We start from the raw sequence: 21,012 nt of genomic DNA on the forward strand, positions 1-21,012 counted from the left end.
GTCCGAGTTGTGCTGTATGTAAAGACGGCACTGGATTGCGGATCGAACGGTTGGACTTGGCGGAGGTGTGCATACTGTGCACGAGACTGTATGTTGGCCATCAAAGCTGTCGCGTTGGCCTGTGAAGCAGACGAAGTCTGATACTGGGGATTGGAGTCAGAGAGATTGAGAGCAGCCTGTTGAGTGAGTCCTCCACGGAAGTATCTGATTGGCTATGAGCGAAGAAGTTTGGAATCGGCGAACATTCACCACTGCAATACGACAGATACGGTAAGGAGATTCAAGAATGGCTTGACACCCAGGTCGCGCCAGTGCGCGATGACGGAAGGATGCCATGGCATGGTCTTAACTCAGCGCCATGCGCGCTGGTCTCAGGGGCGCGGGCCAAATCTTCGATCGCGGCGCAAGGTCCGTAAAGCTCGCGATTGATAGATGCGAGAACGAAGCCAAAGGGCAATTCCAATGGCGGGAGATGGGCAATCCCGTCTCGGGGTTTGGTTTTGTGCATTATTTCGACAAACCTACCTGTAGTTTTTCTCTCCGATGTCAAGATGGCGCGAAGTCAAACCAAGATTCGAGCGGCTGGCCTGACGTCCCGTTGGCCGAGCGAGCTCAGACCGAAATTCTCTGCAGGCGTGGCGAGGCCCAGAAAAGGCGTCGCTCGGACGTGTTTGATATTTCGGGCCTAAAGGCGGCAGCAGTGGTGCAATCCTCCTGCTATCGCAACGGATGCGAAATTGTGAGCACAGCTGCACCGCGCCTATCACGCATGCGCCGGACTCCCTGTCTGTCTGTCCGCGCGGAGCTGCTATCATCGCTTATGCAGCCACCTCGCATTTGCCGGTGGTGGGCGTCATGTATGGAACGCGCGGCGCTCGATGGCAGGCAGGCGGGCTGGCAGAGCTGGCGGACGCGGCAGGCGGCGACATACACGCATGGCGGGATGTCGAACCACCGGCCGAGGCCAAGCAATGCTGATCCGGAGGAGGGTGGGCGTAGTGCTCTGGAGGTGCAGTTCGGCGACGCGATCGGCAGGCGGCGGGTGGGTGGAGCTGCCGGCGCCGCTCACACAGATTCAACGTTGAGCTAAGCGTTGATGCTTAAAGTGCAGCGTGGGAGCGTGGGAGCGTGGCAGCGTGGCTGTGAGCCTGTGAGGCCTTGCAGCGGCTGCAGGCGCTTTGAGACTCGCGAGGCGTCCGTGATCGTCGTCGCCATCGACGGCACGCAATGGTCTCTTCGTCATCGGCGTCGTGGTGCAACAGCAGCGGCAGCAGCGGCAGCAGCAGCGGAGCAGCACTTACAGCAGCACCTACAGCAGCAGCAATAGCAACGGGCGGGACGAGTGCGGTGCTCGAAGCAGGCATTGGTAATTCACTTTCTAGTCCCCTCGGCGTGCCCCAGTGGCGCGACCGGTGGGCATCAGCACGCCGACCACCGAGCAACCAGGTACAGGCACAGGTACTTGCCGTCGCCCGCCGCATTCGCGCCGGCCAGGTTGCGGGCTCGGCCCAGGGCTGGTTGACAGGCATCCAGCATCTCGTCGTCGCGTGTCTCCGCGCCACTGCCACGTTCGCCGGCTAGCACGGGGAGCCAGATGGCACATGCGGAGCGGCGTCCACCTGTGTATCTTGTATAGCTGAAGCCCGTATGCATTCCCGCTGCCCGGCCGCATGCACCATGGGCAGGCAGCGCAGGAGTCGCGCCTGGCGCGCTGCAGTGCACGCCGTCCGCCGTTGCTGTATGCGTCGATTATGTACGTGCTGCTGCTGCTGCTGCTGCTTCGCCGGCGAAGACCCCTGCCGCGGCCCCCATTTGCAGGTGTCGCTGGCGTTGGGTGATCTGCCTTCCCTCCCGGCGTACGCGAGGGCCGGCCTGCGCCTACTACGCTGAGCTGCCTGAGCTGCTTCTCGAACGGCGCAGGCACACCAACATCACCTCTCCCCTCCCACCCTCCTCCTCTCCCATCCTCCCCCCAGTGCCATCACCACCGCCGCCGTCTGTTTGTCTCCGGGTATTGTTCGCAGCCCGCACGCTCGTTTCCGCCCGCCCACCACCGCCCGCCGACTCCGCGCCGCCCCGGCCCTCTGCACCACCTCCCTTGGACGGCGTGACGCGGCCGCCTGCATCCATCCTCCAACACCATCTCGACGCCCGCGCACGCACACGCCCGCGCCCGGTCGCCGTCGCCGCAGCGCTGTTTCACGCTCACACAGCGCCTCGACCCACCGCTACCGCTCGCTCCTCAGCCCGCAGCCCGTAGCCCGTAGCCCGCCCGCTGCGCCGCCCTCTGCCTCGTCACAGAACGGACAATGGCGCCGTCAACGCCCCGGCTTCGCATTCTCTCAGGTCAGTAACGGCCTCGCGCTACCGCCCGCCTGCCGGCCGCATGTCCGCGCACTCCTGCCTGCTGCCCTTTGCCTTCAACGGTCCGCCACGCTCGATGCGTCGGATCTCCACTTTTCTAGCGCGTCCAAATATCCCACACCTGTGCCAGCCCAAAGCTTCGCCCGGGCTGGTGAGGCCTTCGTGCCGTTGCCTTCCACACATGCCACTCCCTCCTCCATACCACCAGCCATGGATGACGGTCAGCTGACACAGAAGGTGTGCGCAGTCGGCGGCAATGCTGTCTCTGCCTTTCTCTCCTGGCGCCTCTCCGCGACCAACGCCTGCGACGTGACCCTCGTCTGGAAGAGCGGCTTCGACGCCGTGTCGCAGTACGGCATCTCGTTCAAGTGAGTCCGACAACTCCCCGCCGACCGCTTCGTCGCCGCTGACAACAATAATCCCTCCAGGTCGAGCACATTCGGAAACGAGCGCTTCAAGCCCAGACATGGTACGCCCCGCCCGCCACACCCCTGACGCGACCATTGAGAGACAGAAAACTGACGAGATACCGTCCAACAGTCGTCCGCACACCCGAAGAAGCGGCGTCGTTGTCGCGCGCTTCATACGACTACGTCGTGCTTTGCGTCAAGGCGCTCCCAGACGTCTACGATCTAGCCTCCGTCATTGAGTCGGTCGTTGCGCCCCAGCACACATGCATTCTCGTCAACACTACACACAGCCTCGGCGTCGAGTCGTATCTCGAGCAGCGCTTTCCCACCAACGTTGTTCTCTCATTAGTATCAGGAGCGGAGATTACACAGCTTGGAGCGAGCGAGTTTGAACACACAGGTCCCACGGAACTTTGGGTTGGCGCTGCGAACAAGAATTCTTCTATTCCCGCATCTATTCAGCACGACATGGCCGAGGCACTGGCCATGACACTCAAATCCGGCGCCGTCGACTGTGACGTGTCTCCGAACATCCGACAGCACCAGTATGAGCGCATGATAGGGTAAGTCTGCAAATACTGATGGAAATTTTGGATGCCCACTAACATACGTGAACAGTCCTATTTCTTTCCACCCCGCAAGCGTTATTTTTGAAACACCCTCTCACGCCGAGCTTCTTGAGAAAGTCGGCGTACGTTCGATGATTACGGGAGTCATGGATGAACTCCTCAATCTGGCTGCTGCTCAAGGCTGCAGCTTCAAACCTGGTTTCAAGGAGGCTACCATGGAACAAATGATTGCACCCACCGAAACACAGAGCGCCATGTACCAGGACTACATCGCCCGCAGGCCAATGGAAGTTGAGACTTACCTCGGATCACCGATCAAGTTGGCTCAAGAAGCTGGTGTATCAGTTCCGCGCATCGAGACTCTGTATTCGATGCTCCACAACGCCAACATCGTCAACCAGAACCGACCACAGCAGGCTGCAGCTTCGCCGAATCCTCAAGCCCCTCCTCGCATGCCCGCAGGCCCTGGCGCCCCGCCTCCTAGAGGCCTTGCTGGACCTGTCCCAGGCCCTATGCGAAATGGTATGCGCCCGGGACCTGGCAGCAGAGCACCTTCCGCTCAAGGAGGACCTCCGCCTAACCGTCGGGGTCCGTCCATGGGTGGCTTTCCTCCGCGGATGAACGGCAATGGATATGGTCCCAGAGGTCCTCCGCAGCAAATGCAGCGTCGGGGTTCCTTTGAGGGAGACGACTTGGGAGAATTCAGCCATCTCATGCTCTACGATAATATGCCCGAGGGCCAAGTTGCAGATGGTGGTTATGACATGACAGGGTCTCCAGGACCAGACATCGCTCTGAGAGAACGAGAATTGGCTCTTCGCCAGAAAGAGCTGGCTTTGAGGGAGCAGGAGTACAACATGCGCCGCAGAGGTCCGGGTCCAGGCCCGCGGATGCCTCCCCCGCCCATGTCCCATGCAGGATTCGACGATGACGACGAGGATGGCGAGGACTTCTTCGACCCGATGGCAGCTCACGCAGGTCCACCAATCGACCCAGACACTGTGGACATGATGAGTGTGACCTCGAGGCGGACACGAAAGGCTCCCAGCGCCAGCCAGCTCCGAGCGAACCCTGAAATGGCCGGCGCTCCTGGCATGCGTCAAAGTCGAGGCCCTTTCAAGCGCCCTGGTATGAAAAACCGCGTCAGCAACTCTATCATGAACGACATGCCAAACTTGCGAGAAGAGCTGATGAGCAACCCCTTGATGGGCTACTCCTCGGACAGGTACGGCAATGTTGACCGCCACAACCTAGGCGTCGAATCTCGCACGAACTCCCTCACGGCAGAAAGGCTGAACGAACTTTCTCGTGGTGGCCCACCGGGTCCTCCAGGCCCACCCGGTGCATTTCCTGGCCCTCCAATGAGCCGTCGGGGTAGCCACTCTCCTGGCAACCCTTTCCAAGCCAATGGTCGCACTCAGAGCCTACGCCCGTCGCCTCCTGGTGGCTACGGTCCCAACGGTATGATGCCTCCTAACGGCATGATGCCCCCCAACGGCCGCCCTTCGCCTCCGGGAATGAGGCAACCGGTGCCCCGCCACCCTCCTGGACACGGCAACGCAGTTGCGCCGCAAAACGTTGAACAACAAGTCGGGGTGAGCCACCTTTACCCACCCAAAAGCGGCCCACAAGTACGCAGTCTGACCGGTTCTGCGAGCGCTAGCGCGGGGAGTGGTGAAAGTAACCGCTCTGCGCCTCTCGACTCCGACCCTTCTGCCCACAGTTCCAGCAGCAGCCTAGGCCCGCGCCCTCCCATCGGCGTCCGGTAAAGCTGACACCCAGCCACGCAACCCTTCATTCTCTCAAGAAACCCGCCGACACACCTTTCATTCATTGAGACGTCCTCACGGCTTTCCATGGCGTTTGAGCAGCGCAGCTGCCTGGAAGAAAAAACAGCGCCTTGCTCTTCTGGATACTCGAGGCCGGCCATGCGCGCAAAGACGAGTTGACCACAGTCACTACGGGAAGCATGCGACATGCCACACATCGATTCTACCGACCAACGCTACTAATTGCATGTATCGCTACGCACCGTACGATCAGCTCACACCTTTTACAGCCGAAAGCACGACCAGAATCGCCCATCATAATTACCCGATAGGCGCACCAGCCGGCTCTCGAGAGACAGCCGGGAGTCTGATCCCAGACGCACGAGGAGAGCTGGACGCATTAAAACCCACATGATCACCATCTACCCATAGACATATTTGGCAAACGGACCAAACGGCGCACACCTTTCCTTTCTCCTTTTGTTTCCTGTCCCTTGGCCTGCAGGTGGCGCAGAGAGCCCTCACGGACCGAATCGTCTTTTGTTCCTTTTTCTTTCTTTCTCTTGAGTACATACCCGAACCCCACCCGGGCTGAGCGCCGCGCCCCTCTCTGAGCGAGACAAAAACAAGGCCAACTGCTATGATAAGAGTCTGGATGCAGGGCAAGGTCAATGGAAAAGCGAGCGAGCGAACGAGGAAGTGTTTTTGGGACGGGATGAGGAAGCGAGTTTCGACGGATTTTTCGCGAGCATGCCAGAACAGACATCTTTAATATCAAAGCTGGCCAGCACTTGTGGTGGCATCTTTCTCCTTCCACCTCTGTTCTATTTTCTGTTCGATCGTGTTGTCGGATGAGAGTTTTGAGTGTTGCATACGGGCGTTGGTGGGGTTCGGTGGCTTTGCTTCGCTATGAGTAGTTTACGTGAGATCAATCAATTGTCGTTGGAGCTGTTGAATTTCAAATGCGAAGCGTCAAGGGGCTACCTACAGTGGCTTGACGGCTTCGAGGACTGATCTGAGGGTGAATTGAGGTCTAGCTGCTTCGTTATTCCTTGCCTGAGTGAAGATCAGTGGCGTTTGCTGAGTGAGGCGGAGAAGTGATGCTCAGCAAGTGAGGCGGAGAAGTGATGCTCAGCAAGTGAGGCGGAGAAGTGATATTCAGCAAATGAGGCGGAGAAGTGATGCTCAGCAAGTGAGGCGGAGAAGTGATGCTCAGCAAGTGAGGTGGAGAAGTGATGCTCAGCAAGTGAGGCGGAGAAGTGATGCTCAGTAAGTGAGGTAGAACAGTGATGTTAGCAAGTGAGGCGGACAAGTGATGTTCAGCAAGTGAGGTGGAGGCGGACCAGTGACGCTTCATGAGTGAAAGTAACACATGTGATCGCTCACAAGCTTTCACATGAGTGTTGCACGCGGCTCCTTGATCCCTCCCCCACGACTACATTTTACCTTTCGCTGTTGACTACACTCTTCCACCACCGACAACCGAACCAACCGTTCTGCAAGGACCAAGCTCACGCACAAAGCCACTAACATCAACTACTGAGACCCATCTGCACCATGGCGCCGAAAACCGGAGTCCATGGCCTCAAAGGCCCCGAAAGCAAGAACACAAAGAAGGCGAAGACACCGAAAGCGACTGGCGTCCACACGTTGGGAGGACCGCAGACGGCAGCGACTACAACGCCAAAGGGCAGTGCCTCCGCCAAAAAAGCGAACACTCTCTCCGAGATGCGCGCAGACGAACATGAGCGGAGGCCGTCGAAGCGCGCCAAACTAGCTGCTCAAGACGACGAAGACTACGTTGACGAACCTGCCGACGCTGTTGCTGCCGATGAAGACGAAGACGATCTGGATGAATGGGGTGATGGTCTGTGGGCTGCTGAGTTCGAGACCGATGAAGAGGATCTGCAGGACGAAAGCGACCAGGAACCTTTTGCGGATGATCCTGATATGGAAGAGGACGAGATCGAGCAGCAGAATGTGCACGAGACCATCAACGAGAAAGGAGAATTCGTCTCGGTTCCAGGCGAACAAGTCAGCGAGCAAGAAGTAGCGGAGAAGTTACGCAGAGACAGCACCAGAGTTCAGCATATGCACAAGCTGTTCAAAATGATCTACCGCATGGTAAGTTTGTGTTCATCAACGAATGATTGGGTGCGTAGCACACTTTCGCTAACCTATGTTCGCGTTGACAGAATGCCGATGCCCAGGAACATAAAGGCAAAAAAGACTCGGAACTGGACGACATTGTGGCAGACGAGCCCGGGGGCAGATACGACGTCATCCCCGACCCGACAGGCGATCTCCTACGCGTTGGCCCAGGGGTTTACCGGGACGTGAGGACTACGGACATTTACCAGCGTGTGAAGCCAGGCCCGAAATCGAGGAGAAGGGCCGAGGGCAAGAGCGTCAAGCACGTTTCTGGGAGCCGTGCGAAGAAAAAGATACGAGAGGCGATGAGGATGGCAAAGGATGAGGCGAAGGCTAAGAAAGCGAAAGCGGCGAAGGCACCAAAGGTGAACCAGAATCAGCTATGAAGGAAGCAGAGTACCTTAAGTCATCTTGTCGGCGAGGACAAGGGATGAGGCTGCTGCGTATGCTTCATGGTGAGTTTAATTAAGCTTCATTAGTATGTATTGAACACGGGGAAGTATGCGACTCCGTCATTCGGAACCAGCGGGCATCGTCATTGCTCCATCAGCCCACCTCTAGAACCCCACTACCAACCACGGGGGCAAGGCACTACAAAGGTAGGTCAACAGGCGCCTTACTATATGTCGCCTCGTAGACTTCCTTATTCTGCCACATCCATATTTTTGCGTTAATCTCCCTTCAACACCCTTCATTTGCTCCAAGAAACCGCGCGCCCATAGGCTCTGGCAGCTCATATCCACTACCGTCGAACACACCCCACCACGCCTCACACACAATGACCACCCCGCGCGTCTTCATAATACGCCACGGCGAGACCGAATGGTCCCTCAACGGCCGGCACACCGGGCTCTCCGACATCCCGCTCACCAGCAACGGCGAGCGGCGCATCCGGGCCACCGGCCGCGCCCTCGTCGGCCAAGACCGCCTCATCGTGCCGCGCAACCTCGCGCACGTCTACGTCTCGCCGCGCGCGCGCGCGAAGCGCACCGTCGAGCTGCTGAACCTGGGCCTGCGCGAGCCGCTGCCTTGGACAGACAAGCACCCGGAGGACCACGCGGAGGTGGGGACGCGGTCGGACGCGCGTGTGGAGGTGACGGAGGGCGTGCGCGAGTGGGACTACGGCGACTACGAGGGCGTGACGAGCAAGGAGATCCGCGAGGGGAGGAAGCAGCGGGGCGAGGGCGAGTGGGATATTTGGCGGGACGGGTGCCCGGGTGGAGAGTACGTTTGCAGACACTGGTCGCTTTGCTTGAAAGGCAGCTAGCTGCTAAGGCAGAGGTCTTGACGAGCACGCCGGCTAACAGCAGCAGGTCCCCGACCGACATCACCTCGCGCTGCGACGCCGTGATAGCAGACATCCGCAAGCGCTTCCACGCGCACGCGATCGGCAGGCCCAAAGGAAGTGTGGCGGAGCCCTTCGACGTGCTGGTGGTCGCCCACGGGCACTTCCTGCGGGCCTTCGCGGCGCGGTGGATTGGCAAGAATATCGCGGATAACCCCAGTTTGATCTTGGAGGCCGGCGGCGTGGGGACGCTGAGCTACGAGCACCACAGCTTGGACGAGCCTGCGATTCTGCTAGGTGGTGCGTTCATGAGTGACGTGGTGGAGGATGCGGAGAGGAAGACGTCGATGCAGGTCTCGCAGTAGGCCGAATAACCTAACGCGAGGCTGTGTATGGGTGTCTAGATATGCACGCGACGAGTAGAGGGTGGAAATCATAATGAACGGCAATGTCGGACCCTGGACATTCTATGTTGGTGAGCAATTGAAACGCATTCACGCAATTTCGCACTCTTGAGAGCTAAAAGGTACAGTCTGATTTTCGTTATCTCGGCCTTCGCATCCATTCTAAGTCTCAAAAAGGCAACCCGCATCATTGAATATCACTTTTCCCGTTTTCTTTAATCCCAGCCGAGAATCTGAGCCTTCGCTCTCCTTGATTTTCATTCAATGCATCTAAGCGGCCATGTAGCTCTTGACGTCAATGCCCTCCTTGGGGTACTCGGGCAGCGCAACGGCGAACCTCTTCTCAACCTGCTGAAGGACCTCCTGGTCCTGCTCGGAGCTGACGAAGCTGATGGCAACACCCTTGGTACCGAAACGACCGGCACGACCAACACGGTGAAGGTAGCTGTCAGCGTCGCCGGGAAGATCGTAGTTGATGGCCAAGTTGATACGCTCAATGTCGATACCACGGCCAAAGACGTCGGTGGAGACACAGATACGCTCCTTGAACTCCTTGAACTTCTGGTAGCGCTTGATACGCTCCTCCTGGCTGACACCGGAGTGCACAGCGATGGACGGGAAGTTGCACTCGCGGAGGAGCTTGTCGAGCTCAGTGCAGCGGAGAGTAGACTTGACGAAGATGATGACCTGGTTATACTCCAGCTCGTCAAGAAGATCGTTGAGCTTGCGGTTCTTCTCAGCCTCAGTGAGTTTGACGTAGTACTGCTGAAGACCGTGAAGGGTGAGCTTGGCCTCCTCCTTCTCGATGTACTCGCTGGGGTTCCTCATGAACTTCCTGCAGATCGGGAGGACTTCCGGAGACAGAGTGGCGGAGAACATCATCACCTGCTTCTGAGTGGGAGTTGCGCGGAAGATCTCCTGAACATCGCGGCGCATGTCTGAGCATATGTTAGCGATAGGTGTTGCCTACGAGGTCTTGCGGTCTGTCATACCAATCTGGTCAAGCATCTTGTCGCACTCATCGAGGACGAAGCGCTGGACATTGCCAAGGCGCAGGTGCTTGTCGCGAACAAGGGCGTTGAGACGACCAGGAGTGGCGACGATGATGTGGGGGTGAGTTTCCTTGTTCTGGAGGACGTTGATGTTATCCTGGATGGGGGTACCACCGTAGAAGACAGAAGTCTTGACGTCCGGCAGATACTTGCTGAAACGGGCGTACTCGTTCTTGATCTGGAAAGCAAGCTCGCGGGTGTGGCACATAACCAAGACCGAGCACTCTCCAGCAACGGGCTCGATTTGCTGCAGGGTTGCCAAGACGAAGATGGCAGTTTTACCAAGACCGGACTTGGCCTGACCGAGAATGTCGGCTCCAAGAATGGCCTGAGGAATGCAGTTCTGTTGGACTGTAGTTATGAGTCAGAAATCGTCCGGCGAGTATAACGCAAGCGATCGAGCGTCGAGTCCATCCATCTCAGAATATTGGCTATGCCGCCAATCCAATGTACCGCCTGCATCTTTGAAAGTATACACCCCGCTGCTACAGCGATTCTTCTCTCCTCACCAGGACGGCGAATCTCGTCCGCTCGATTTGAGCTACGACTTGCATTCGCGCTCAAGGTCCGTGAAAGCCAGGGGCTTCGGCTCGCCCGACCGTGAGGCTGTAGGCTTATCTGGACACAGCCGTGTAGTGCCACAGGTAGAGGCCCATTCTTTTGCTTCCTTCTCCCACGAGAGGACACATGACGCAACGCAGGATACATGGGTTCTTGCTCGCGCTCTGCTCCTTGCAGGCTTGTTTCTGAGATGGACGGACGCTCGGCGCTTCGTGACCGCAGAAGCACAGAGGGATGGATAACTAACTCATAGACGGGTGCTCGAAACCGCAGTCGGTGATGGCCTTGAGAAGCTCGGGCTTGAGCAGGAAGTCGCGGAAAGAAGTGCTGTGGACACCGGCGTAGGAGCCCTGCGCGTCGGTGGCGCCAGTCGCGGCGGCATCCTTCTTGGCCTCACCGTTGGCAGCGGCCGGGGCGGCGTCGGTGGTCTGAAGCTCCTCGTCGGAGTAATCGATGAGATCCTCCTCAGCAGACATGTCGGCGGTGGAAGCTAAAAGTGAGGTACTCGGTTGTCGCGTGAGGTTGGTGCCTCGGGGTAGTGTGAGTGGAGAAAGTCGGCGAAAGCTGTAGCCGCCGTGAGGTGATGAAAGTGGTGGGTTCGACCGGGCGTGATGGTCTGAATGCGGGTGGTGAGTGGGTGGTGATGGGAGTGAGGCCGGCTGCGGCGATGGAATGTTGTCGCGAACAGCCTGCGGGCGCTTGGGCCACTCAGCCCGCGCTAAGCCCTATGCAGCTGACTCGAAGTCGAGAGAATGATCCTTCCAAGTGGATGATTGATTGATTAATCTACGCTGCACCTGCTTTACACCGAGCTTTGGGCAGTGAAGTGGTGCACCCTTACTTGGGAAGTTAAGCGCATGATTGAAATGATGGCATAATGTTCTCACAATTTATGTGACACATGCACCGCACGGCAGGGCAACCGACAAGGAGCACGGCAAGACTTCACTTTTGAAATATCACGGCCACGATGGCCAAAGATAAGGCCAAAAAGGGTGTTCTCAATAAGCATCTGCACGCCAGAATCGCGTACCTGCATCAGGCCGCAAAATATCTCAGCACGCAGGCCTTGTCCGAATCGCCAGTCAATGACCGTTCATCCGCCATGCAAATCTCTTCAGAGAGCGATCCAGGCACCTCATCATGCGAGTCCGAGCTTCATGGGACGCTGGCGACAAACGACATTTCTGCTAGAGCCAACACAAGACCAGCACCAGGCCAGCCTAGCACAGCCACCTTCACCCCGCCACACTCAGGCCTTCCTCTACAGCTCAGCGCGCACCTACGTGCCGTCGCCCAGAAGGCTCAGATTCGTCTTTCTCATGATATTAAGCACGCCATTTGCAAAGCGTGCAGCTCTCCTCTTATTGACGGTGAGACTTGCAGCAGGACTATGGAGAATCTGAGTAAGGGCGGGCGCAAACCATGGGCCAACGTTCTGGTGGTGAAGTGCCTTGCTTGCGGCGCGTGCAAGCGGTTTCCTGTTGGTGCAAAGAAACAGAAGCGAAAGTCACTACGGGAGACTGGTAAAGTGACCGTCGAGACTACCATGGGCGGTGAAAGGAATCAAGAATTCAGTAAAGTTACGGGCAGCATGGTTGATGTGCCTATCCATGAAGGTAGAAAGGTATGAGTAGATTGTCCACCGAAACGTTACCTTTCCGAAGCCTAGGAGGAATGGTAGGACGGTAGCATTATTATTTACATTGGAAAGCAATAACGTATGTTATCGACGTTTGAGAAGCCTCTCCCTGATCTGATTCGAGGTTGAAGTGCTACCATCTCCTACATGATTCGGGAACGTGATGTTCACCAGAGAGAGTAGGATTTCTCATGGCACAGCGCATTCCGTTCAGCTGTCGTTGCGATGACTCGTCGACACTCATCGTGCAACAGGCCACAAAAGCTATGGATCGAAACAATTGGTGTACAAAACACAGCATTCGGAAGCGACGATATTCCTCGCTGGTGCAGAGCCGACCATCGCCGGACTCTTCTGCCTTGTTGATCGACAACCTGCGATGGCTGTGTGTGTTCAGCTGCCGTGAGCCTTGCCGAGCATGTTGCTCGTTGTCTGATTTCGTGGGGTTCTCAGGCTCCATGTGAAACTGCGCTGAGCACACTTGAGGTCGATCATCATGAGTGCATACTCTCAATTTGTCATGGTGCCCATGGACTGTTCTTCAATATCTGGCCAAAGCACCAATCCAGTCGGACAAATCGTCCGCCGCCGCAACTAATCCTCGGTCCGCGAGCGCATCAAGGAAAGAATTGTGACCGAAATGCCATGAGCCCTGATTCGCAACTCAACTTTGGCTTGTACGACCGGCAACAATTCGGCAACAATTACTTCTCGCTCGGCCGCGAGGAGAACAACGCATGCATGATAACCAGCCAGGCGGTTGGTGACAGAGACATGCCGACGCTCAGATTGTCACACCCGCGCCATGTGAGGTGCCGGACCCTGAGGGTACCTACCGAGTCTGCGTATTTTGTTGCACTCTCTCGGTACTTGCTGTTCTTCCGCGCTCATGTCGTACAAGCTTGGGCTGTGGGAAAAGCAGGCGTCGTCAGACTCGCTCACGCCACTCCGTTCCGCAGTCGCAAAATGTGCGGGATGTAGATGTGCCCCGACAAGGCGTTTGTTCAACTGGCCCGCTGCTTCGACCGTTCTGGCCCGTATGCATCAACCCGTGATTGGATATTGTCAGACTCCTTCCTGGTCCGCTCCTAGGCTTATTACCGCCACGCGTCCGGGGACAAGTCTTCTGCCTCGTACAGTACGACATGACACAAAAGCGTACGACAGCTAACTCGGCCAGCCCTCGAACAGAAGGCTGCTGGGAGTTGTCGCTCGCGTTGGCCGCAAGCGCGGGTCAACTCATGGCACAGCCTCGTAGCCACGAACTCCAGACCGTCGTCGCCGTGTGTGACGTATTGCGAGGCCAGGAAGACCTTGTTATCGGATACATGCTGCGAGGGAATGTCAACAGTCTGGTGCAGCTCCGGTCTATAAATGCCTCAACTCCTTCGAGCTCGTGTTTAGAGCAGGTCTAACTGACTCCTCCATTGTTGTTCCATCCAGAACTACCAAGACCGCCACCAGTGCATGAACTCGTCAGTTGCCGGGCCCAACTATAACCCTCGCGCCCAGACCAGCACTTGGGATAGCGAAGAGTATGAGTCCGTCCACCAGGCTAATGCGAGCACTCCGCTGATCGCTCACCATCTCCAGCAAGGACGATGCAGCATCCAGCAACGCGACGCACGGCAGCGCGCATTTGATGAGAGCTAGCTCCCGCTCAATGGCGACCCCACAATCCACCGGCATCTGCAACATGACCAGCGGCGGTCGCGGCGCCTGCCCGAATAGGTGCGAGAAGTCGACTACACGGGTACACAATGCGGCTGGTCCGCATGACGGCACCTACAGCATCGATCGATTCATGAAGGACATCGACCCGCGCGAGAAAGTTCGCCTGGGCATGATCATGCGGATGGCACAGTCGGCATCGAACCAGTCCAGAGCTGAGAACGGCAGCGCAGCTAAGCACGCTGGAAGTGTCTCGAAAGGAGGAGCCCACCCAGGCGAGAAAAGCGGCAGAACGAAAAGTGTGGGAGGAGGAAGGAATGATGCCACTGTCTAACATCGGTTTTGTAGATGTTTTGCCGTGGGGCAAGGGCGTCAGAAACGTTGCCTGCTTTTCGGTCGTTATCTCTTTGACAAACTCTGGTCGCTCGTTGAAATGAACCTCACGAATTATGATTGTTTTTCTTGCGTTCTGAAGAGCGTGTGCTGTTGCTATTACTAAACATTACGATAAGTGTGTACCCAAGTCTTCGGCGCCGTAGCTTAGTTCAGAGGCTCCGAGCTGTTCCGGTCGTCACCGTTGCTCTCGTGTCTTCCCTCTTCCGCCTCGCGGTTATGCACTTTGCTCTGGTCCGCGTGCTTGGCGGGGTCGAAGACGTACATAGGCCACTCGCAACCAATGGTACGCTTGACGATGACCGGGAGGTTTCTCCAGATGGCCTGCGGCATCGGGATAAGGATGCTGGTGTCGTGAAGGTACTTCTCGTACTGTGGCCAACCAATGCCCTTCTCGTAGCGTTTCTTTGCGCCGGGACGCTCTTGAAGAGGCAGACCAGAAAGGAAAAGAAGAAGGCTGGTCAGCAAGATGAAGCCGACGCAGCTGGCGTACAGCGCGGCGTAGGCGCCGCTGCCACTCGGCAAGGCGCCATAGCTTGCGGGTGTGACTGCGATGATGTAGATAGCTTGAATCATGTCAGTGATACGTTCCGTTTCTCAGCATACAATGAATGGATAAAACGTACAAACTTGTGTCATGATTTCAGCAAAGTAGTTGGGATGTCTGCTGAACTTGAAAAAGCCCACGTCGCAGACCGCTCCAGGCTCCTTGCCAGGGCCCTGCTTGAATCGATATTTCTGGGCGTCTGAGATGGTCTCAAGGCCGAAGGCAAGAGCCCAGATGATGATGCCAATGATATCCGTGGCTTTTCCGAACGATGGCTGCTGCACTCTGAGAACATTCGGGCTGTTCAGGATAGTGACTGGCAAAGATACAGTCCAGACCCAGAGCATCTGGAAGACCCAGAATCCGAGGAAAGGAAGGAACTTATCACGCTTGTCATCGAAGCGATCGTCTTTGCCAGTCTTGAGAATACGGAACAAGAGGAAACCAGCGAGCCGAGCTGCCCAAAGCATGAGGAAGATGGACGTGACGATCTGCCGCGCGTGAGTTGAGCCTCCCATGGACAGTGTGATGATAGCCAGGATGACGAAGTTTGAGCCTCCCATGAAGTCCGTAATCTTGTCGAACTTGAAGGTGAAGGCGATTGTGAAACCGATGAGCTGGTATGCGACGGTAATGAGAAGAGCAATCGCAAGATAGTAGTCGTCCAGCACGTGGGTGGGCGAGTGCGTAGCCATGGCTGTGTCGAGTTGTGCACTCTCGAGTGCCACCGTGTGTGATGAAGGGAAAGTCTGAATCACTACCGCCTCACAAACGTACGAGGACGTTTTCGTAGGTGATATATACACATCGCACGTCAACATTCGGGAGACGTCATAGATCTCTCGCGTTCGCGCTTTGGCCTCTGCTGACCTCGGTCGCTCAAAGTTTGAAGTCTATGAGTTCATGTTATAGATGTATCATCTCTGAAAATGGCCTTTCTCCGTATGATTGTAAGAGATAACGTGCTATCTTCTCCCTTAGACTGTCATAATGGAGTTTTCAGCCGGAGAGTCGAAGATATTGAATGTACTCGGACACGTCGTGGTCGATCAAAGCCTGCAAACTTTTGGATGGGAAGAGCCTGGCCCGCCGATCGCGGGAGCAGCCGGCGCTACTCAGCCTCCTTCAACTGTGCCTGGAGATCGCCGGCTTCACTCCTTCCCGACGCCGATGAAGCAGACCAACTCCACCATCAACCGCATGCGCCGCCATCGATGGCCCGCACCGCCATCGTAGGCACGACATCCTCCATGCCCAGCATCACTGAAACCACCTGAACATCGCGCTCCTGGCCTCAGATGCCACACGGAAAAGGCGCACGTAAACGAAATTGGCAGAAAGCAAGCAAGGCGAGAGCCGCCGCACGCAAGGCTGAGAGACGCGCCGCTAAGTCTGGCATGATGGGCCCTCAATCGCAGCCTCTGGCGATCCCTATGATTACTGAGGTAACACTATTCTCACTGACAAAGTAGAAGGTAAGTACTGACTTGACGGTAAGGATGATTTGCTCTCTTTCCAAATCTCTCACTTTGGGGATGAAACTAAGCCCGACACGTTCTTCGTGGACCCTGAGCAAGCGCTCAATTACCGCCCGGAGTTCGAGCATCGTGCAAACGACGACGATGGTCTCGGCTGGTACGACGATGGCGTCAAACGTACTCTCACAGACGAGCAGATCAAGATGTTTCGCCACTCGGAGATGGAAGCGCTACTGAGGGCACGCAGACTCCAAAATGAGGAAGAATCAGAAGACCAAGACCAATACGATGAGGAGTACGAGCCTACCCTTAACGAGGGGCCTGAAAGGCCTTCCACGCCAGGCTCTCCAGTGTCGGATGCCTCGAGTCTTGAACCGGAGCTTCGCAACTCCAAAGCGGCCTCGCAACCCAAACGTCCACGGGGCAAGCGACTGTCACAGAAAGAACGAAGTGAGCGCTACCGCACGAAGGGACTGCAGCAATCACGACAGCATCAGCGTAGGGAACAAATCCCGTACGACGAGCGCCACAAGCGCAAATGGGAACAATATATCGACGAGAACGACCCTGCACAAGGCTCCATGACCCATCGTCGGCTGGTCCGCGAACTCGATAGTCAGCAAGACCAGAGCGTCGATTTGGACTATTAAACGTTGTCGATGGTGCCGGCCACACAGCAAATCCCTGGGACGCGAAACCATCTCGCGGAAGGAACACTTGAGAAGTAAAAGCAGACCGCATGGTTTCAATGGCACGCCAGAAATTCTCGACTTCCTTCGGTCCGAAGCTGAGCATGAGTGAGCTATACACTCAAGCGCCCGCCTGGGCCATGAGAATGTGAGTATTGGCTTTTCTCTTTTCTTTCGCTGTCGAATGATGAGAATCTTTTGTCATCCTTAGACCTAAAGCCTAACAGGAGATCACTTCGGGTTTGGCTTCTGGCACATACCCAGGCGTTCTCCTGAACAGGTTGGTGTGGACTTTAATCTTCTCTCTGACGAAGCCAAAATGTTCAATCGAGTTACGGTGCAGCCGCAAATGGGAAAGACCCGGACTGACGAGATCAACAGGGCAACTCAGCAACGAAAGCTCTTGACGGAAAGGATGCTTGTCACTCGAAATATGCAACTTCATAATGCAAAAGCTGCGCAAACGGTCGTCGCTATGTCTCTAATATGCAGCCATGCAAATCGTGTCTATCATGCAATCCAGTCGTAAACGATGCTGATCCTGTGAACCTTGTCTCCCTTCTTCGCCACGATCCTCCTCACCTGCCGTCTCTCGCCATTGACCTCAGCCATGCCCCAGACTTGATCCGCAGTCCAGGTGTCCGTCCGGCTCTCGACCAGCATCTCAATCACCTCTCCCTCCAGACAGTCCTGCGTCCAGCCGGACGTGAGATACTCGTCCTGCTCCAGCTCTGACAGCTTGATCATCCTATTCATCTCCAATCAGCAAGAAAGCCCAAACATTTACACACCGTTCGCCACCATCATAGGCTCCAGTGAAGAAAAAGAAGCCATTAAAGAGAAACTCACCTCGCCTTCCCCTTCACCTTCCCCCAAATCCGATCGTCCTTCTCCCGCCATTCCCAGTCCAGCACGCGCTCCTCCTCGCTCTTCAGCCCGCCCGTGCTGACCTGCTCCACGTCCAGGCACACTTTGCCGTCGCGCTCGTACTGCTTCATGCTGACGCTGATGGCGCTGTAGGCCGCCGCCTGCCGCACGAGCCAGCCGACGCCCTGCATTTTCAGCACGGCGTCCATGGAGTCGGAGAGCTTTTTGTTCAGGCTGTAGGTGCCGGTGAGGTTGGAGGGGGTGACGGTTGGGGGCGCGGCCATGGTTGTCGGTGGTCGTCGGGTGACGTGTATTCTGGGATGTGGGTGTATTGCTGGTCTTCCTGGACTTGTTTCCTGGGGTTCGAAATCGCCTTGGCGTGAGGTATGGATGTAAGTGATCTTTCGGTTTTTTTTAGAGTTTCCACGTAGTCTTCGCGAAAGATCAAAAGCCGACGGTCAGACAAAACGGGCGCGTGGCGACTAGGCAGACCTTAGTAGCAGTCGGATCCTAGGTAGCTTTGACCCTCCTTACACTCCAGAAAAGGACAGCAGCGCAACAGTGCAGTCAGAACGACGCAGGGAGCCAAGGGTCGCGACTAAAAGAAGGGCCCGATGGGGATGGAGTGGAGGATCTTCCGCGTACGTTAAGCTAGCGCGTGGCGTAGTCGGCTTCCGAACGAACCTGAACGATCGATTAATTGATGAAACGATGCATGCACGCGAGGCCGCTACGAGGCCCTCTTTTTTTTTCTCACATGTTTACCACGATGTTATCGCGAGTGTTTGGCCTTCCAGGGCAAGCTCCGCGCTTCGGTTTCGCGTTCCTGAAGGCGAGCCTCGGCAGGCTTCTGGGGGAGGACCGGTTTTTCTGAAGGTGGAGAGGTTCTTTCTCGGCTTTGCCGCGATCCGGCAAGTTGTCACAAGAGCGTCACAAAATAATGCTGGGGGAGGCGGTGCATGGAAAGTGCCGCGCACGTGAGCATGGCTAACCACCACTTTTATTATCTGGAAACCTGTGGCCTGCCAGCTAGTAGCTTCTCCGCCGAAGGTCACCTTAGGAAATTCGGGGAGGGATCGTACTACGGAACCAAATTCGTTTACATTAGGGATGGCTGCTATTATCGATATACAAAAAGCCTCTCCCGAATTCAAATCAAGGTTGAAGTGCTACCATCTCCCATCAAATTTGGGAACGCGATGTTCACCAGAGAGAACGAGAGAGAGGGACATGCCACAGAATTCCGGATAACTGGTGGGGTTCTCGCAAGATGGTCAATTTCAGAAGTGATTTGAATTGGTAGATACTGATAGTGGCAGATATGCTTGGTTCCGAATGTTCTTTCTCTCAGGCCATGGTAGGCTATCCTGGTTGATTGCGAATTGGATATATGATCCAATTAATGCTCGGTATCGTATCAAGCCTCAAAACTGTTGGCACTCAATGGCAAACTCCGAACGCGCTTGCTCCGTTTGCCCACCATTACAACAACCCCCGGGAAACTCCATGATGAACGGAAATGTATCACTTTTCTCAAGAGAACTTCCAGCGGTTGCCGCAGTTCATGCACTCGCAGAAGGTCGTCATCGGCTCGTCGGCGGATCGGGTCTGGGCCTGCGAGTAGGCCACTTTCATGAACTTGCACTTGCCGCATTGCATCCTGCGATGGAGGGTCAGTGCTGTGTGGGGGCAGAGGGGACGAAGATCTGCCAAACGCAAGAAAGACCCCATACTTCATCCACTCACGACGGAGCACAGAATGAAGCATGGGGTCTCTTTCGTTGGTGGCAGATTTGCCGCTGTTGAGCGATATGGCAGGACGTACGTAGTGGAAATGGCCTTCTGCTCGGTAGCAGTCATGGCAACACGCATGTTCTCCTTCTCGATGGCGGCGTCTGCGGCACGCTTCTCGGCGGATTTGAGATCGTCGCCGGACATGTTGACTGATCCGAGTTAGCAAAATTGGCGTTCATGAAGGTTGCGAAAGCCCTTACCAAATTTATCGGGGGTGATTGCTCCTGTGTATACATCGCTACGCAGCTGATCGTTGTTCTTGATCTTGAGATTCTGGAAGAGTGACCGCATCTTCTGCTTGTAAGTGGCAGAGGTCTCAGGCTGGAATGTGTTGTAGGCTGCGAGCTCGACGCTGCGGGCCGCCTTGAGGAGATCCTCGGGAGCTGTACTTGGTCAGCGTGATCAGCCCACAGAAGGACGCCAGGCGCCTGTTCTCACCCTCTTCTGACATGAAGGCCAGTCCATCGTACATGAGCTTCACACAGCTGTCTCTAGTCTGGTTTCCTGTCACCGCAGTGCTAATGCCGTCCACGTTGCTGTTCCTCTTGGCCGGGTCTGCAGTGCTCTTCTTGGGTTGCTCCTTCTCTTTCTTGACAGCCGCTGCGGCGGGAGCCGGACTGCTAGTACCGCTGCTCCTCCCGTTCGCCGCAGCGCTTGCCTTGGACGCAGCCGAGCTCGGGGCCGGGCTGCTGGAGGACTTCTTCTTGCTCGCGTTCACGTCCGACTTCCACTTGTTCACCAGTTTCGATGCCTGCTCAACCACCTTGGGATCCTTCTGCTGCCTGAGTTTGGATACTATCACGCCGATTTTGGATTGGCGCAAGAGGTCTTCGGTCGCGGTCCATTTGCTGAGAGGCTGGAGCAGGTTGAGGAGGCCTTCCGCTGAGTCGCCGCTTTCGATCGCCTTTGTGATTTGTTTGCCGGTGCTGTGCAGCGTTTTGGCGTCCATGGTCGCCATGGCTGAATGTGGTGGTTGCGAAGGCTGTGCGAAGGTGGTGCTGCCTGTGAATGATGGGGTGTTGTTTGCGACAGAGGCGAACGCGCTGCAGATCGGCGCTGGTGAGAAAGGCTTGCGACGGCAGCGGGACTGGCGATGTAGGCTCGAGGCTGGCAGTGGTATGGTGTCGGGCGCGCGAATAATGTCGAGGCCGGCACGGCTATGCGACTGCAGAAGCACAAACGCGCCCCGATCGGGCTTTCCCGCGTTTCGTGGGGCAGCAGCCGGCGATCGTCACATGTCGAGCTCTGCAACGGCGATGTGAAGACGGCGTCGGGCACTTCACTTCACCCGTCCTTGGCAGGTGACTTTATGCAGCTATCAATGGTGTGAATTGCTCGGTCAGTATAAGGCGTCGTCGGAGTCTGC

General features: G+C 56.4%; 9 protein-coding genes across 9 annotated transcripts; 5 read left to right on the plus strand and 4 right to left on the minus strand.

The window, feature by feature from the left end:
• Window positions 1–2,309: 2,309 nt before the first annotated feature.
• WHR41_07190 (uncharacterized protein) lies at window positions 2,310–5,112 on the plus strand (the record flags this gene model as incomplete). Its single annotated transcript, XM_069375795.1, has 5 exons — window positions 2,310–2,346; window positions 2,612–2,732; window positions 2,793–2,833; window positions 2,905–3,337; window positions 3,393–5,112. 5 exons carry the CDS (start codon window positions 2,310–2,312, stop codon window positions 5,110–5,112), a joined length of 2,352 nt encoding a protein of 783 aa, XP_069226983.1.
• Window positions 5,113–7,805: 2,693 nt separating this feature from the next.
• On the plus strand, window positions 7,806–9,556 carry WHR41_07191 (uncharacterized protein). The gene is made up of 2 exons (XM_069375796.1): window positions 7,806–8,487; window positions 8,577–9,556. Exons 1-2 carry the CDS (start codon window positions 8,042–8,044, stop codon window positions 8,911–8,913), a joined length of 783 nt encoding a protein of 260 aa, XP_069226982.1. The 5' UTR covers window positions 7,806–8,041; the 3' UTR covers window positions 8,914–9,556.
• Window positions 9,014–11,207, minus strand: SUB2 (ATP-dependent RNA helicase SUB2). The gene is made up of 3 exons (XM_069375797.1): window positions 10,813–11,207; window positions 9,945–10,355; window positions 9,014–9,890 (listed from the first exon to the last, which is right to left on the minus strand). The coding sequence occupies exons 1-3, from the start codon at window positions 11,039–11,041 to the stop codon at window positions 9,223–9,225; spliced, it is 1,308 nt and encodes a 435-aa protein (XP_069226985.1). The 5' UTR covers window positions 11,042–11,207; the 3' UTR covers window positions 9,014–9,222.
• Window positions 11,208–11,535: 328 nt separating this feature from the next.
• On the plus strand, window positions 11,536–12,198 carry WHR41_07193 (uncharacterized protein; the record flags this gene model as incomplete). Its single annotated transcript, XM_069375798.1, has 1 exon — window positions 11,536–12,198. One exon carries the CDS (start codon window positions 11,536–11,538, stop codon window positions 12,196–12,198), a length of 663 nt encoding a protein of 220 aa, XP_069226984.1.
• Window positions 12,199–12,690: 492 nt separating this feature from the next.
• WHR41_07194 (uncharacterized protein) lies at window positions 12,691–14,212 on the plus strand (the record flags this gene model as incomplete). Its single annotated transcript, XM_069375799.1, has 2 exons — window positions 12,691–13,742; window positions 13,801–14,212. The coding sequence occupies exons 1-2, from the start codon at window positions 13,675–13,677 to the stop codon at window positions 14,210–14,212; spliced, it is 480 nt and encodes a 159-aa protein (XP_069226979.1). The 5' UTR covers window positions 12,691–13,674.
• On the minus strand, window positions 14,138–15,597 carry WHR41_07195 (uncharacterized protein). Its single transcript, XM_069375800.1, has 2 exons — window positions 14,898–15,597; window positions 14,138–14,837 (listed from the first exon to the last, which is right to left on the minus strand). The coding sequence occupies exons 1-2, from the start codon at window positions 15,511–15,513 to the stop codon at window positions 14,419–14,421; spliced, it is 1,035 nt and encodes a 344-aa protein (XP_069226978.1). The 5' UTR covers window positions 15,514–15,597; the 3' UTR covers window positions 14,138–14,418.
• Window positions 15,598–15,986: 389 nt separating this feature from the next.
• WHR41_07196 (uncharacterized protein) lies at window positions 15,987–17,524 on the plus strand. Its single transcript, XM_069375801.1, has 3 exons — window positions 15,987–16,263; window positions 16,317–17,133; window positions 17,367–17,524. Exons 1-2 carry the CDS (start codon window positions 16,117–16,119, stop codon window positions 16,944–16,946), a joined length of 777 nt encoding a protein of 258 aa, XP_069226981.1. The 5' UTR covers window positions 15,987–16,116; the 3' UTR covers window positions 16,947–17,133; window positions 17,367–17,524.
• WHR41_07197 (uncharacterized protein) lies at window positions 17,405–18,692 on the minus strand. The gene is made up of 3 exons (XM_069375802.1): window positions 18,610–18,692; window positions 17,835–18,536; window positions 17,405–17,733 (listed from the first exon to the last, which is right to left on the minus strand). Exons 2-3 carry the CDS (start codon window positions 18,134–18,136, stop codon window positions 17,496–17,498), a joined length of 540 nt encoding a protein of 179 aa, XP_069226980.1. The 5' UTR covers window positions 18,137–18,536; window positions 18,610–18,692; the 3' UTR covers window positions 17,405–17,495.
• A 434-nt stretch (window positions 18,693–19,126) lies between these two features.
• On the minus strand, window positions 19,127–20,926 carry WHR41_07198 (uncharacterized protein). Its single transcript, XM_069375803.1, has 4 exons — window positions 20,085–20,926; window positions 19,847–20,029; window positions 19,678–19,795; window positions 19,127–19,512 (listed from the first exon to the last, which is right to left on the minus strand). Exons 1-4 carry the CDS (start codon window positions 20,602–20,604, stop codon window positions 19,386–19,388), a joined length of 948 nt encoding a protein of 315 aa, XP_069226987.1. The 5' UTR covers window positions 20,605–20,926; the 3' UTR covers window positions 19,127–19,385.
• Between the last annotated feature and the right edge of the window lie 86 nt (window positions 20,927–21,012).

The sequence above is a fragment of the Cladosporium halotolerans genome, assembly GCF_011745625.1.
Source record: "Cladosporium halotolerans strain TM138-S3 chromosome Unknown Sca31, whole genome shotgun sequence".
Taxonomy (NCBI): Eukaryota; Fungi; Ascomycota; class Dothideomycetes; order Cladosporiales; family Cladosporiaceae; genus Cladosporium; species Cladosporium halotolerans.

What these genes read in the sequence shown, in the direction of transcription:
- WHR41_07191 (XM_069375796.1), top strand. Translation starts at nt 8,042, where the DNA reads ATGACCACCCCGCGCGTCTTCATAATACGCCACGGCGAGACCGAATGG. An exon ending in GACGGGTGCCCGGGTGGAGA is followed by an intron (nt 8,488 to 8,576) that starts GTACGTTTGCAG and finishes TAACAGCAGCAG; the next exon opens with GTCCCCGACCGACATCACCT.
- SUB2 (XM_069375797.1), bottom strand. Translation starts at nt 11,041, where the DNA reads ATGTCTGCTGAGGAGGATCTCATCGATTACTCCGACGAGGAGCTTCAG. An exon ending in TTTCGAGCACCCGTCTATGA is followed by an intron (nt 10,356 to 10,812) that starts GTTAGTTATCCA and finishes TCATAACTACAG; the next exon opens with TCCAACAGAACTGCATTCCT. An exon ending in CAAGATGCTTGACCAGATTG is followed by an intron (nt 9,891 to 9,944) that starts GTATGACAGACC and finishes ACATATGCTCAG; the next exon opens with ACATGCGCCGCGATGTTCAG.
- WHR41_07195 (XM_069375800.1), bottom strand. Translation starts at nt 15,513, where the DNA reads ATGGCTACGCACTCGCCCACCCACGTGCTGGACGACTACTATCTTGCG. An exon ending in TGAAATCATGACACAAGTTT is followed by an intron (nt 14,838 to 14,897) that starts GTACGTTTTATC and finishes ACATGATTCAAG; the next exon opens with CTATCTACATCATCGCAGTC.
- WHR41_07196 (XM_069375801.1), top strand. Translation starts at nt 16,117, where the DNA reads ATGCCACACGGAAAAGGCGCACGTAAACGAAATTGGCAGAAAGCAAGC. An exon ending in CGATCCCTATGATTACTGAG is followed by an intron (nt 16,264 to 16,316) that starts GTAACACTATTC and finishes CTTGACGGTAAG; the next exon opens with GATGATTTGCTCTCTTTCCA.
- WHR41_07197 (XM_069375802.1), bottom strand. Translation starts at nt 18,136, where the DNA reads ATGGCCGCGCCCCCAACCGTCACCCCCTCCAACCTCACCGGCACCTAC. An exon ending in AAGGTGAAGGGGAAGGCGAG is followed by an intron (nt 17,734 to 17,834) that starts GTGAGTTTCTCT and finishes GGAGATGAATAG; the next exon opens with GATGATCAAGCTGTCAGAGC.
- WHR41_07198 (XM_069375803.1), bottom strand. Translation starts at nt 20,604, where the DNA reads ATGGCGACCATGGACGCCAAAACGCTGCACAGCACCGGCAAACAAATC. An exon ending in GGCCTTCATGTCAGAAGAGG is followed by an intron (nt 20,030 to 20,084) that starts GTGAGAACAGGC and finishes GACCAAGTACAG; the next exon opens with CTCCCGAGGATCTCCTCAAG. An exon ending in CAGAAGGCCATTTCCACTAC is followed by an intron (nt 19,513 to 19,677) that starts GTACGTCCTGCC and finishes CCTCCATCGCAG; the next exon opens with GATGCAATGCGGCAAGTGCA.